Here is a 16,399-nt window from a genome sequence, read left to right on the forward strand (position 1 = left end):
CACACATACATTCACTCACACACACACACACACACAAACAAAGACAGACACACATGCACACCACAGGGCCTAAGTGTCGGTTACACAGGGATAACAGCAGCCAGAGTGGGGCAGGCGATTAGTGTCGCATGATAATATAACCAGCTACACACTTTGACCTTAGAGGCCTCTCATTGGCTGACTCAATTGCCTCTTTTGTAGTGAAGGACCCAGTGTGTGGAAATTAGACTGTAGGTTAAAATAAATGGGTGTGTGAGGATTTCTTGTGTTTGCCTTTAGGATTTTGAAAAACATTTTTTAGTGAATAGCTTTTATAAATAAAGCTGACCTTAATTCATCACCCCTTATGTTGGTAGATGTAGTAGAGTGAACTACTTCAAAGTACTTGATCTTGTGCTTGAATGTTGTTTTTTCAGCTCTTAGCAAAAAGGTTAATGCAAAAGCACTTCTAATTTGACATAGGTCAGTTTCTGATAAAAGGGGGCTCTTTTTTTTGAAAAAGCAAAAGTTACTATGAAACCAGCAAAAATCACCCATCTAATCATTATTAATCAGATGGGTTAATAAATACTATTAATTTGTTTTTATTATAGATGAATCTGCCTATTATTTTCTCACTTACATTACTAATTGCTTCATATGTAATCATCACAGATTCCCAGAACTGAGAGTGACATAAAGTGTCTTGTTTTGTCTGACAAACAGTACAAACCACAAGATGTTCAGTTTACAAATAAAACAGAAATGAGAAGCATATTTACCACTTAGAAGATGGAATTAGAAAGTCGTCTGCATTTTTTTCTTGGATAATGACTTAATTGATCAAATCATTTATCAAAATATGTGCAGAGACTTTCTGTTAACTGATTTGCAAGTCATCGTTTTTTCTTTTCAGCTCTAAAACCACCTTCATCCAGAAGAGCTTTTTTAAAAAATAAAGACAATCACTGATTTGTGAAATTAAGGGAATGTCAAAGATGAGACCTGCAGTTTCGGTTCTGATTAAAGTTAACATATGTTCTTTTTTTTCATTTAGGGACTTTTGGTGATGACTCAGCCATGCTTTACCATCTTTGATTTGAATTTACAAAAATTGGAAAACTTACAAAAAAAATGAATGTACTGGAAAGCAAATTTTTTAACCTTCTGGGGAAAAGAGGACTTCCGCTAAATGGCCAGAAAGCTTGACAGATCAGCAAAGGGAAGCATCTGGTAGACAAATATTCAATCCAACAAATGCAAAATAGACAGAAAGCCAGATTACTCTGGGGGAGACCCTTACTCAATCGCCTAACTGGCTTTTCACCTGCTCCTGTTGTCTTTCTCTGTTGGGCTAATTACCACGTCCGGCTTATTGTCCTCTTGATGACTGTTATTAATCAAGTTGTGCTCCCTAATCTCTGAATCTCATCATCCTTTATGTACAACAGGGCTGGCCACACCGGATGGTATCCTGATGTAAGCTCTTTTGGGGAGTGTAATTGTGTGCTTGTCTGCAACTTTGCGTGCAACAGCAAAATTGTGCGAGCCTATTCTGCCGTGTTTTCTTGTCAGGGCCGTGCCTTTTCTCTTCTCAGCACACCGGTCAGTAATTGTTTCTCATCGGTTTCCTTCATGAAGCAGTTTGCAGGGAGGATTTATGCAACTTATATTGTAGGAAGTTATTCTGGGGCCTTTTATGTTAAAGTGTTTTCACTGACTAAGGCCTCCCTGACCCCTTTGTGCATGCTGTGCAATACACAAACACACACGCACACACATGTCAGAGTCATGTCCTCCCCTGGCTGATGGCTTCAGATGGCTTACCGGGTCCTTAATCTGTCCTCTGAGTGACATCACCCTCTCCCTGCACCCTTGCAAAACAGCGGGCGAGAGGGAGGGGAAAGCGAGAGGTGGTTTAGGAAAGGTGAATTAGCTCAGCAGTAGTTGACGAAGACGAGGAGACTATAGTGTGTGACAGGGGATCACAGCCACACAGTCTGTTAGGTCCATGGCAGCGGGCACAGCAGAAGCACACATGGAGGAGCTGGTGGATCAGGGTCTGGGGATGGAGGAGACGGCCCACGACAGCCTGCTCAGGAGGCCCTCATTGAAAGAAATCTACCACAGCGATTCACTGCTGGCACCTGACACTGACTTCATGACAGGTACAGTGTTCAGTTTAGATGTTAAAGGGCCAATTCACCCTAATTACAAAAATAATCAAACATGCTTCTATTAGTATGTAGCTCTGTAGATAGTTTTGTTTCAGATATCTGTCTCCAGTATTTTTCTTTGAATTGTAAAACCTGTGTAAATGAAACCCAAATTGACTGCAAGACACCACTATAGGTTAGTAAAAAAAAGGGAACTGTCCCTTTAAAGTGTTCTCTATAAAGAGATTAATACACTTCCTGCAACTATCTGTGTGCACATAATGTGTATACATTTCCAAGGTAAAACATTTGTATTACTTATGAGTGTGTATGGCAAGAAAAAGAACAGATGAACCTCCGCTGTTGTGAAAATATTTAAATGTGGACGCTCTACATGTATCATTCATTGACTGAAATCAAGTCATTTAAGTTACGTTAGTGGAGTTGAAAATGACTAATGTGATGGTTTGTCTTATATATGGCCTGTGGCTGAACGGAGGACTTTTGAGACTCTCATGTGTCTTAAGGGTTATGATTTTTTATTAAGTTGTCATTTTACAAAAACCTTGTATTGCCAATTTTTAAATTAAATTATCTGTTTCAATTGGGAGTACAAAAGCCTTTATAACTTCACTCAAAGAAAAGAAAATGAAAAAAGGTTTATTAACAGACTTATCAGGCATATTGGTTAAAAATCCGACTGGTTATAGCTTCACAGGATCCTCATGATTACACCTGGTACTCTACTGTACATAAAAAAGAAAAGCCATATTTTGTCTTCTTTATTGGCACTGCAGCCTTTCACTTTAACCTCTAAAATTCTTGTTTTGAACTCAATCAACTTAGACTTGAACTCTTGTCCTACATATCTGTCAAAGAATCACGGTCAAATTGCGGGTGTTATGGAATTTGCCTCGGCTGAGGAGATTTAGGGAAATGCCTGGTCCCCCCTGGGGATATTAGTATCAGCGGACTAATATGTGAAGGATTGCTTGTGCACACGTGGCTTGTGTGTGTCAGCATGCAGCATGCTGATATGAGCAGACAGATGCTGTTCCTTCATTCAAGAAACACCATCTGCAGGCAGAGATTAAAACACTCTGCTGCTTCTCCACGCTGCAGCTATGCCTTACGTATTCTAATTTAACTAAGATGTATAAGAGGCATATGAATTTTGAAACTGTTAGCGCGGTCCTGGCTGTGTGTATATCTGTGGATGTGCATGTGTGAATCAGAGACACAGAAACAGACTTAATGAATGTGTTTGTATGTGTGTTTACATTTGCATGAAAGGCATCCAGGGAGCTTGTTCTTTGTATAGTTGAGTTAGTGCAGAGATTGAGCTTTGGGCTGCTAATTCCCTTTTACAGCACTGGGATTATGTGCTATTCTAATCCCAGTCCCATATGGGGTGTGTGGAGGTGGCACGAGGATGATGTCACGGTCAGGACAAGAGGAGAAACAGAAAATCACAGGCCTACACTCTCCATGAGAGACAGATTACTGCTGGCTGCATGCTCGAGTGATTACACTGAAAATCTTTGCCCACAGCAGATCATCGCTGTCAGGGGGAAAAACATATATCTCATGCGAGTTACATCGTCCCCAAAAATTGAGGAAAAGTCCATTTTTGGAGTTCATTGGAGAGGATGCATTGTAGAAACTATTCAGCAGGTCTCAAGGCTTCATAGACACTAAATTCTGAAAAACTTCTCAAGCATAACAGCATCAGGCAGCAGTTTAGTTTAGTTGGTTCCCAACTTTTTTGTCTTGTGTACTTCCACAGCCTTGGTCTCAAATAGCCTGTCATCAACACCACCCATCGTGTTCCATTTTAATCTAGTTATATTAAGGTAATGTCCACTATGCAAATGACTGATTGAATGATTTTGCATGTGGTTGAATCATACTTTGGTATATTTTAGTTTGCACTTGGTGTTGCTGAAGCTGGACCTCTCAACACTGGGGTGAGGGTGCTATAACATAGAAAGCAAGCTAGGATGGTCAGACAGGTGATTTATACTGACATGGTGATAACTGAAGTAATTTACCCAATAGGATGCTGTGTATTTTGTAACATACTATCCTTGCTTTTCCCCTGATGGAAACGTTAGGCCTTTATTTATTATGTTATTGAAGTATAATAAGATCAAGTCTGTGTGTGGTCCTCCTCTTTTATACCTCTCAATGCTTTATCCAGTCATTTTCTATTCTTTTAGCAGTAGTAGTAGTAGCTAAAAGATAGCTCTGTTTCAACTGTTTATATCCATGACCATCTCATTTTTAAAAACTAATTGAACTGCCTACTAACAACTACACCCTTGTAGTTGCTGATCACGTTCATGTGCTATAGCTTTTTTAATCAAATTGTAATTTATATTTAATCAAATTAGTGGAGCTACTCCACAATCTTCCCACATATCCCCTGGGAACAACAGAAGTGCCCCCTGGGGTGCAAGTACCCCTGGTGGGGAATCAGTGGTTTAGCTTGAGTAAAAAAATACACATATGGACACAGATTATGCAATTGATCCCTTTTGTTGATAATCAATTTTAAGTGTCAACCACAAGGAAATGACACTTCATCGCACCTTCGTTTCGGCAACTACAGTACAGTAAAGCATGAATTGGTGACTTCTTTCATGTCTTCCTCCTCTTCCCTATCAAGATGTTTACTGCAGCACAACACAAGAACCAGCCACATTCAGGTTTACTTCTGCTGTTTCCTCTCTCTGTCTCCATCTCTCACAGTGACATGGGGCTTATGTGTGGGGGCGGGGTCAAAGAGGCTCAGTCTGAGGGATTATCATTGTACCCTGCACACCCACACACACACACATACACACACACGCAAGTATATGCGCAGAAACACACGTGCACAGACAATTTAGGCTGAATTGGACGACTGCTGAGTTTTTAAGCATGATCAGCCCCACCCCCACATTTATACACACACATAGACACACACACACACACACACACACACACACACACACACACAAACACTATGAACAGAGGGCTTTAAGCTCTGTCATACACATCACCATGTCCCAGTGTGTGTCAGGCGACCACCGTGGAAACATGAGAGGATCAAAACATCAGTAACCTCATCTCCTGCTGCAGAAACCTGGATACTGTAAATACAGAGGCGGACAAAAACACCAGAAAGGCTGTTCTGTGAGTGTGTGTCGCTGTGTGTATGTGTGTGTATGTGTGTGTGTGACATAAGTGGAGCAAAGGAGATGAGATCTTAGTGGACACCAGCCAGTGGATCAAAATCAGATGGAAGCAGAGCCAGCCTATATGACTGAAGCCAGAGAAGGAAAAAGGGGAGAGAGAGTATGCTCGCGAGAGGAGAGGAAGAGGAGGAAGACTTCTGGGGTGGTGGAGGAAGGTCCACCCGGACGGCAGAGACACCCTGATGACTCATCAGTGTCCAGTGTCTCCCACGGTATTCACATCTGAACTATTGTTACTGTGTGAGACTGCGGATGGCTAGTGATGATGAAAGTTTAAAGGAGCAGAAATAGTTTGGCAGAGATATTAAAGTGTGTTAGTGACAGTTGAAAGTGTTTTGATTGTGTGCTGGGCTACCTTTGTTTACATGCTGCTTTGAGATCATCTGTGTCCAGCTGTGCTTTGACCTCATTAGCTTGATTTCTACTATACATGCAAGAACAGGGGATTTTAAAGAGTTTATTCCATTCTGTGTAAAATGTAAAAACACTCTGATTATATGTAACATTTTGTTCCCACAAGAGATTATCCTTAAAATAGCCTTTTATAGTAGAGTTCACCTAATGAATTATGCTTTGGCTGTAGTTTTCACATATTTTCCTTTACCAAACAGTCCTGTGGTTTAAATATGAGTCAACTATCTATTGCATATTAATTCTTTACTTGGCACCTTCCTCTCCCACTGTGTGTGTGTGTGTGTGTGTGTGTGTGTGTGTGTGTGTGTGTGTGTGTGTGTGTGTGTGTGTCACTGTGACCCTCTAAAGCATCGCTTGGATAACAAGGTCTTTTGCTCTGGTTTTTTGTTCGTTTAACTCTAAAATGTGCATCTTTAAACATATTTAGACATGGTTTGGAGGCAAGTAAATGCTGTTTTGTTTTTTAATGGACTAACACTATCTTTAAACACGTCAGCAGTTATGTAATGGCTTTGAAAAGGCATGGCAAGTGAACAACATAATCTGTCTTTCTATTTTGTAACCAGCTTTCCTGTTTGAACTCACTCCTGTTCCTGCAGATGATCACAGCTCGGCGGCCAGCGGCCTGGATGTGGTTGACCGGCTGACCTATCTGGAGCAAAGGATGCAGATGCAGGAGGATGAAATCCAGCTGTTGAAGATGGCTCTGGCTGATGTGCTCAAGAGACTCAACATCTCTGAGGAGCACCAGGCTGCTGCTGCAGCTGCTGGAAGGAGAACACCAGGAGCCAAACGTGAGTCAAGATCTATGTTTTGATTTGCTTTATTGTCATTATTTACACGTCAGTTTATTGATGTGAGGTTTGTCGATGTGGAGAACACCCTTTTATCTGTCCTTTTAGTAGGGCATTGATTTTCCTATGGATCATTGTTTGCAATGGCTGTTTTCATCAGCTTAACTAAAATGAGTCACTGTAAACCAGTGTTGTTCAATGTGCATGGAGCATTTATAGTACACATGCAGAAAAAAAAAATCTTTTAGTGACAGGGGTAGTCTTACATTGTACGCTCAGGCCACATTGCTCAGAACTCTGACAACTCAATTTGAGGGCTGCTTGCTCTGATATGTACATTTTGAGGGTGCAACTAAATTATTATTTTCAGTATTAAACAGTTGGTTGGCTGACAGATGGTTCCCTTATATTCATAAAATGTCGGAAAAAAGTGGAAACGCCTGTTGGGATTTACTAAAGCCCAAGTTGATGTCATCAACTCATGTTCAATCAATTATTTAAACACAAATAAATTCAGATTACTATTACATAAGACAAGGAAAATCAAATAATCAAAGATTATTTTTCTGTCAGTAAACTAATCCAGTTAATTGACTGTGAATTGAAAGTGCATCATTCCTAACACCTTTCTGTATATTTTTGTTAAGAAGATTATCAACTAATATAATCAATCACATTTTTTCACCTTACAATAATCCATCTAGTGTTGGCTTTATACGTCAGTATATGTTTCCTAGACCAATAGTCAGAATCTGAAAACCTGGGGAAAAAACCTGATAATGTGTGGTATACTTGACATAATACATCTATTTTTATGTATACAAACTGACATTTGTACATGATCAAGTTCTAGTTATTTCATTTTCTACTGATTTATTTAACCAGACAAAAAAAGATCAGTCACATCAACCAGTAAAGCAAAAAATCAGCAGAAAATAATACATTCAAATGAACCACATAAATACATCCTTTTACCCTACATACACAAACACACATATATCATACTCACTGCTGTGTGTGTGTGTTTCCACAGCCAGGCCAGTGTCTCTGGCTCTGCCCTCCAGACCGCCCATGATGACCTCCAGCACTGCCTCCCTGAGGAAGAGCTCCACGCTGCCCTCCAGCTCCACAGCCAGGAACTACAGCCCGACATCATCGCGGAGGTATAACACTACTGCTCACTAATTTGATATAATGAAACAGATGCAGTTTTAATATTTAGAGCAAATCATGTTGGTGTTTTCTGAGCTGATTAAACCAATGCTCGTTTACATAAGTCTACTTGCTCTAATTTAGTTTCCATACAGTAAAACTAAGGTTAAAATTGTTAATTGACTTCTAAGTTCATTGCTCACTATACAAATCAATCACAGTGGTGATTCTTCTATATCCTCTGACAACACTCTTCATAAATTAAACCCAGGGCAATGAGTAAGTGACTGCACATTGATGCAAAAACTGTCCTAACAACCCAGCTCACAATGAAGCTTCAGTCTCATTATCTAACATGCAAAAAGCAATCAGCAGGTACCCTCCATTATCCAGAGAAACACTGCACATGGATGCTCAATAATTATTCCAACGCTCTCCTTTATTTAAAAAGCTATAAAGCAGCAAACCATTTCTACACATCTCTTCCTCTCAATTACCTTTTGAATGATACTGCCATTAGATACCATTAGTCAGAGCGCATGATAGGTTTTCTCTGTGGTACCTTAATGTGCGATTGCTATATCTGGGGTATGCTGATATAATTGCACAGGGAGAGGTAAATCTCCATTCACTTAAACCTGTTCTTTTAGTGTTACAATGGAGTGAGGAGCATCATTCTCATCATCGCTGTCATCATTAGAAACACCGGAGCTTTTCTCCCCATTAATTAATCTCATTTTACCTTCTGCCTTTTCCCCCTACTCTCCGTCATATTGATGTCCTTTTCTTTTGCTTCTTCTTTTTACTTGATGCCTTCAGGTGCTTCCCATCCATCGGTCTGTCCTTCTTTTAAGTGCTAGAGTTTCCTGTCGCTCATTTGAATTTCTAAGCAAGTTTATTTCTTGAGTTAGGTAGAAGTCTTAGATCTGGAATTGAGAAAACAATTGAATTATAAAGTTTTAAAAATATATTTGAATGCTTCAAATAAAAAAAATTCAACATTGCACAAAATACATACAGGCAAGTGCAAATTATGCTGCTCCCAAGAGGCAGCATATTAATACATTTTTAGTTTTGTGGTAAAAGCTTGAACTCACTTTCTATTAACACCAGTAAACAGCCACTACATTTCTTCAATTTAGTGGCTAAAATGTTTGCTCACCTTTATTTTTTTGTTCATAAATGTGTATGTCATCTGTGAAGGGAATACAGGGCATATTTCAGTCCAAGTTTGAGATTCACACGGTTTAAAAAACCTACCTAAAAAAAGATAGAACATGACCATATATTTGTTTTCTCTTCCTTTCAGCAGTGTGAGGAGCCCACCAGGTAGTGTGAAGGACAGTCCGTGCAAGTCTGCCAAAGCACGAACCTCCTCTACAGCCTCAACCTCTAAGAAAGTCCATGAAGGGTAAGCTGCTGTTCCTCTAAACTCATGTTCTGTAAACAGGACTTGACTTAATCTTACCATGAAATTAAAAGTTGCTTTATTGTGCCCCTGAGTGTACTGTACTGATATCTAACATATGTCTGACCAAATATATATGATCAAAATCCTTCCCTTTTTTCTGCCTGTGTTTTTGGGGTGATCAACCTGGTTGCCATGTTACACTATTACATTATTCTCACATTGTGTGTATCAATTGTGCTCCATAGCCTTTAATACAAATATATATGTGCAGTTTCAGAATCTACTCTCACAAAATCTTTTTTAAATTTTCCAACTCTGTCTTTCTGTGTCACTGCATCTCTCACACTGTTTGGTCTCTCCTTCTTTTGTCCTTCTGCTGCCTCGATATCACATTTTCCTCATTACAACAGCAGCAGCAAGTCCAAGGAGGCTGCAGTAAGTCTGGGTAAGAGAGCTCTGGTCTTTGCTTCCCTGCAGTTGTTTTTTTTCCAGGCTGTAATTGGCAGTATTCAGTTACTTAACAAGAATGTGAAACAGCTGTCTAAGCCTATATAAAATAGAGATAAGTGATTTAGCATCGACATGATCTGTTTGCTACATGCAAATAACTACAATCTGACTTCTCTTTTGGTGCAGGGACGAGGCGTGTGACACAATGCAAAGGTAGGATTCATCCCTGACTCCAGACCAATTCGTAACTCAAAATTCAAGAAATATATATATACATAATATATTTATATCTATACTATCATAGAAAGTTAAGAGAGTAGTGGTTGAGCTGTTTTTTTCCCCTCATCTCACCATGACATCTGTACCTCCCCTCCACCCTTGCCCCCTGTTTTTGTCTCCCCTTTATCACTTCTTTAAAACATCCACACTGTCTGCCCTGTCGTCCTTCCTGCTGTCTGACCTCCACTTCGTCTGCCTCCTCACCTCATTTCACCACTTCACTTAGTGACTATGCAGATCTATCTGAGCCCCCTCGCAAGAAAGACTGGGTCTTCTGAGGCCGCAAAATCCGTAGCCACAGTGCCTGCCAACGGCGGGCGCCTGGCCACACCTAACAACCCCCAGGCGAAGGGGGGCACCAAGCTAGAGATGAGGAGGAAAAACCCATCCTTCACCTTAAACCTTCAGAAAACCACAACCAGTCAGAACACACCGCAGGAAACAACCAGTTACAAAAGCCCACTTAAATCCCCCAGCCAATACTTCCAGATCTGCTACTGAGGCGGGAGGAAGAAGAAGTCTTCTGCCTCTTAGCACAAATTTGAAGTCATTGAGTTTACTAAAGCACAAGGTCAAGCAAATGAGTAACCAGAAACTGCAAATAAAGACTTTCTTTCAGAGTTGACAAAAGAAGAAACTTTTCTTTTTTTTTGAAATGTGGAAGATGGGGAAAGTAGGGATGAGATGATTTTTCTCTGTAGCTCATGCATTGGTGAGTTTTTGGTATGTAAACAATATGAGCACTGGCAGCAATTTGTAACATTTCCATTTAGACGTCTGGCTTCATAGTGTGAGTGACTGACTTTGGCAATATTGTGTTTTATAACATATTTATTTCATTTCAAAGATAGTTTGAGTTGCATTTAAAAAAAAGCATCTTTAGAGCCCACAGCTTAGTCGTAAATCTATTTCTCTGCATTGACTCATTGGATGCCTGCCTATGTTTAAATCTTCTCTTCCTCACTCTAATTGTGAAATCTTCAGTTTGTTTGGTAGTATGTGTGTATGTGCTGTAGTCATTTTTGAGTGCTGACTGTATGAGTTATTTAAGAGGGAAACTGTGTTCAATGTCAACAAGTGTGTCACTGAGTCTGTCTCATGCCTGTTTGCTGTGATGTTTCCAGTTTTGTAGTTGATGTTCCACTTTAAGCTTAGCTATTGTACAGTACTGTATTTACCAGAATCAGCCAGCAACACTCACTCTAGTTCAGGGCTCAAACAATAAAAAACTCTGTTGTGATCACTAATAAGGACGTCTCTTCTTTGTATTATCTGCCAGTAAGTGTGTGCAGGGTCAGGTTTGTGTCTGTTAAATGAAAGAAGTTGCCTGAATATAAAGTGTTTCTTACAGAGTCAGGCAGAGATCCCATTACAGTGTGTGCTGCATTTTCCTGGCATGGTTATGTCCAATCAGCCCCTTGGAGAGCAAGAAAAGTGCAGTCACCTTAATCTGATATTGAAGCACTTAACTGATGAAGGAAACGGGCTCTTTCAAAACTAACTGCAGGGCACAAATGGCGACTGAACATTGATGATGAGCAGGAAATTGCTGAAAATCATGCACCATGACCTTTTCAGTGGGATAAACATTCAAATGAAGCAAACAAGGAAATTCAGAAAGCTGAGCCTGATGCATTGAGCGCTTCCAATGTTAGCAAAATGCCACAAGATAAACTTTTTTTCATTCTTTCCAATAAAGCTCAAGTCAGATTCTGTGTAAAGGTGCATCTAATTTCTTCTCACTAGTGGAAATTTCCCCTACATTAAAGCAGGTTTTTGTATTATTCCGTCCACATTTCTAGACTGGACTGATTAGATTTATCCAAGTCCAAAACTCATAAATCCTTTTTTAGCCTTGTTTGGAAACATGATGATAGTAAGGTCTGCTATGACTTTCCATAAACTTGTGTGAGACATTACAGAGCTCTATGTGGCAGTGAGCATTTATCCTCAGCGCCCTCTTGTGGAGACAAAAAGCAAGAGACCCAAACGATGATCGTCACAGAAATATGTGTGTATTACTGAAAGGATGCACCAACTCCTTCAATCCAGATCAACTAAACCAAAAAGTTCAACTGCAACAGGAACTGTATCATGTCATGACCACCCAGCAAGTGAGGAGAAGCTATGACCTTAAACTGGACCCACACTTACATTTACTATGGACCAAAAGGGAAATTCTTGTGCTCTTTGGAAATTGGGAGGACCTCTGCTGGTGAGAAGGCAAAACTACCTTTGAGATATCGCAATCACTTATCACTATACAATGCTGCAGTGATATATCCAAATAAAAATATAAATAAAAAAGCAAGTTATTGCATAAGAAAATACATTAGAGCTTTATGGCTTTAATGTGGACCTAAATGCAGTCCATTTGTGAAGGAACAAAGGATATCAGATGCAGGAAAAGCCCTTTAAGGTTGGAAAAGGTGTATTTTCCTGCACAAAGTTCATAACCAACAGCTTTATACAAATACCTTCAATTACTTATTGAGCAACCATCAGCTTCATAATTCTTACTTATCCCTTCACTTCTTGCAAGTTACATTGAAACCTGAATTCTGAAAGAAGGTGGACAGGGTCGGCAGGCATGGAAGTTAAAAAGAGAGAATGCTATCCAGAGGAGGAATAGAGGGATGAACGTGGTCAAGAGTAACAGTGATTTTTCTCAAAGTAAAATACAAGTTGGATATGGTTGTGCTTGTCAGGATGTACAGCACGCAACTCCTAACAGAATCCTGAAAAATTGCATCAATATGTCAAACTTTTGCAGAGTTTACTTGAAAAGGTGTTACTAATGGCAACAGTTGTGTTTGTTGTTTCACATATCATAATGACGATCATTTGACAGATTATTTAGTACTTTAACGCATCCTATAAGCTATAAGTTTGCCATGTCAGTATAGAAGCAAGTCAGGTTTAACTGTCTGGAGTTATTGTCGGGACAGTTGTAACAGGTGTTTCTTTCATCCCTCTGCAGTAATGTTCTAAAAATTAAATGTAATAATTGTTTATTAAGATAAAGGCCATTTTATGCTTGCAGTTAAATATTAACAAGGACATTGTCAGACATCTTTAAGAAAAAAAAGAAATAAAAGAATAGAAACAATTCCAAGTTTATACCATTGTGTTACTTTTGACAAATCTGTGTGTTCCTTACTGACTGACAATGCACAACATTTAAAGTCAAACTGTACCAAGATTGTTTCACATTAGTACAAAATATCACCTGGTATTGATAGCTGTCAATCACAACAAAAAATAGTTTCTGTCAAATATAGTATATTTTAAAATCTAATTTATCTGAAAAGTGACAGTGTTGTCCTGGTCCCCCCCTAATTTTAAAATGGAAAAAGTGTGTTGGAAAAATGTAATAGAATATAATAGAACAACAAGTAATTATGTTACACTATGTCAGCATATTAAATGACGTCATTTGCAACATGGATTCAATCTTTAGTTAATGTGCACATCTGTAAATGCATCATACAGTCCACTGTAATGTCAGATATAATAAATCCTACACCTGCATGAAATCTCAGATGGACTTTGCACACAGAGGAAGGAACTTGAAGACCTGCTTAACTGTCCTCAGTGGAGACTCAACCGAGCCTGTTTGGCCTCCATGTGAAGAAACAGCAGCTGGCTGATAAAGACAGAGAGACAGATGTTGGCTCTCTATGCCTGCTGACAGGTGTGTGTGCTTGTCGTTTTCTATACGGTGTCCTACTGCGTCTCTATTCACACAAGTTATCATTCGGTACAGCAGCGAGTAGTATAAACCATCAGTTAAGAGGTAAGAAGAGGAAATATCACAGAGGAAGACACAAAGTACATATAAGATAAAACAGCCATGATAGCTCTATAACCCTATAACCATTAATAATGAATTATTTTAACAGTACAATAATATTTCAACTAATATTTCTTATGTATACTCTTCTTCCATTTTAACACATTTACAAGTAGCAACTATAACATGACCTGTTTTTTACCTGAAGGACCAATAAAGTATTTTTGATTCTGATCCCCCCAAATCACACACTCACACACACACACACACACACACACACACACACACACACACACACACACACACACACACACACACACACACACACAGATTGGGTGGACAGGAACCGCTGACTAATGTGGTTATAATGTTATACAGGAATGAATAACCAAAACTTCAGAAGCAGGTAGTTTTAACCGACATTATCTCAAATCAAGGACTATTTTAGTGCACATCTCAGAAGGTCAGTTTCGCTCCTCAAGACTTAAAAGAGCCAATTTAGTCGAGAACTAGATGTCACTGTGAAACCACCCCTTACACTAAACTTGTATGAGATAATGAAAGAATAATGATAATAATGAAAGGAGAGTGCACAGAGGCTGGATGAAAGGAGAAATAATTACATGGAAATAATTCCATCCAAAGTCTGACTTAAACTGCAACTAAAGCAAAAGCTGCTTCTTTAAAGACAAATTGACAAATATATATATTATTTCTAAACAAAGTTGTGTTAATTTTAGCCCAGCAGTGGTTCAGATGTGTCATTTTACCAACCATGTTAAGGAAAGTTAACTTCAAACTTATAGTATTGTTCAGTTTCGTAACAGACAGCATATCACATCATTTCCTTATGTACTACAAAACTTATAAAATGAAAATGATACAGGTACAGATCAGTGCTGAATAGAAAGACTGAACACTGAAAACATCCAAAAGTATTAACGCATACATCAAAAACATGACTTAGCTTCAAAGCTGACAGTGTTAATACTGCTGTGGCTCCTTTTAGTATTTAAAAAAGTCTTAATTCTAGTAACTTTAAGCTTATTACTCGATACACAGCTCAGCTTAGAAACCGAACAAGAAGACAGACTTCCTGCACACTCATTCACAAATCACACAACATCAACAGCTGACTGAACAACCACTCAATTAAATTCTGGATCGATTTCAAATTAATCCAACTCTTTCCATGTGAGTCCAGAAAGCTCACTGTAAACAGCTTCAGTGTCCAGCCAAATGACCTACAGCACATTATATAATCTCTTCTGCCTTATGTTTGAAATGCATCACTGCCAATTTAATCTTTCCTTCTTTGATTTTGTGTTCAATAAATGAGCAGAGCTAGTCTTTTCTGATAGGTTTCACATTGCAATGTGGCATTAAATGACTGTCTGGAAGCAAGTGACATACTACAAACACTGCAAACTTCACAAGTTAATTTTAGAGTATTTCCTCCCTATTCTTGGCGAGTAGGTGACTCAAAAGGTGAGGACCATAGTAATTACAGTCAAACTTCAGGTAACTGGAATTAGTGATATCATGATAAAATCTTGAAGGCCGGGAGCCAAACTTACAAACCTCAAAGTTCAGTTGTCAGTTATTTTAGATCAGTTCTCAAGTACAATAAGTTAAGTCTCATCACTCATTGGCACTAACCAATGGTAAATCTAATGTGCCCCATTTACACTCTGACATATTTCTAACCATGAATGTAATTTGTTTAACCAGTATAAAATATTTATCTGTAGCATTGCTAGCACATACTATCATATATGAGTTTGTTTGTGTTAAGCATTAGTTTGGTTATAGTTAAGTTACATTACATTACATTTGCTACCTAAATCAAAACACTCAGGTTGTTACCATACTCACCTTGCTTCCTCAAGTTTCAAAAAAAGGGGGGGGGGGGGGGTGGTGCAGCCAAATACTTCCTCATTTTATGCTCTTGATGACATCACCAGTGATGAAATGGGTTACACTAAGTATGAAAGGGGAGAGGGGGAGGATTATTCAACTCATTGTTAGTCTCTACTTATAAATTCCCAATCAGTCATTAATAAATTATCTTAAATAATCTTCTGGAAAAAAAAGACATTCACGATCATTATTTTATGATACTGGAGAACATTTTATAGAATATTATAAAGTATGTTTTAATTCAGATTTTGTTTTTTAACAAACACAGGTCAAACTTGTACATTTACAAATATAAAAATGTGCCATACAAAAAAGATTTTTATTTCCATTTTGCATACTGTGGGTTATATTATAAAAAAGTCTGGCTAACAAAATGTGTATAGGGTGTTTTTACAGCTCTCAAATGAAAAAACATTTGACCCTCAACAGTATGTAAGGATTCATTTTGATTATAATTGTACATTTGTGATATATTGGTATATATATTGGTACATACAGTATATATTAGAGAGGTATCAACTGACAAAAGTAATTGTCATTTACTTGTTATTAGTGTGACAGCCCTGAGAGAGATATGGTTATGACTAAACTGATGACACAATAGATTTATGAGACCTATTTAAAGGTTGAATATGTAGAATATTTATTAAAAGCTATATTTAAAAAAAAAAAAAAAATACAGCCACGGGGCGTTTTGAGGGGTACAGAATGAAAGTATTGCTTTTCCATAAAAAAAAAATTTAGTCTGAATTAATATTTTTAAAATTTTTTGACGGGTTCTACAATGACGTTCTGACACGTTCTGTGTACAT

At 38.5% G+C, this 16,399-nt stretch overlaps 1 protein-coding gene across 1 annotated transcript; it reads left to right on the forward strand.

The window, feature by feature from the left end:
* Positions 1-1,990: 1,990 nt before the first annotated feature.
* Positions 1,991-10,375, forward strand: LOC128377349 (echinoderm microtubule-associated protein-like 1). Its single transcript, XM_053337290.1, has 7 exons — positions 1,991-2,147; positions 6,388-6,582; positions 7,616-7,745; positions 9,044-9,145; positions 9,562-9,590; positions 9,782-9,808; positions 10,101-10,375. Exons 1-7 carry the CDS (start codon positions 1,991-1,993, stop codon positions 10,373-10,375), a joined length of 915 nt encoding a protein of 304 aa, XP_053193265.1.
* Positions 10,376-16,399: the final 6,024 nt, after the last annotated feature.

The sequence above is a fragment of the Scomber japonicus genome, chromosome 17 (genome assembly GCF_027409825.1).
Source record: "Scomber japonicus isolate fScoJap1 chromosome 17, fScoJap1.pri, whole genome shotgun sequence".
In the NCBI taxonomy this organism is placed as follows: Eukaryota; Metazoa; Chordata; class Actinopteri; order Scombriformes; family Scombridae; genus Scomber; species Scomber japonicus.

Bases quoted from the DNA above. Each gene is read 5' to 3' on its own strand.
- LOC128377349 (XM_053337290.1), top strand. From the start codon at position 1,991: ATGGCAGCGGGCACAGCAGAAGCACACATGGAGGAGCTGGTGGATCAG. The intron at 2,148-6,387 runs GTACAGTGTTCA...CTGTTCCTGCAG, and splicing joins TGACACTGACTTCATGACAG to ATGATCACAGCTCGGCGGCC. The intron at 9,591-9,781 runs GTAAGAGAGCTC...CTTTTGGTGCAG, and splicing joins GGAGGCTGCAGTAAGTCTGG to GGACGAGGCGTGTGACACAA.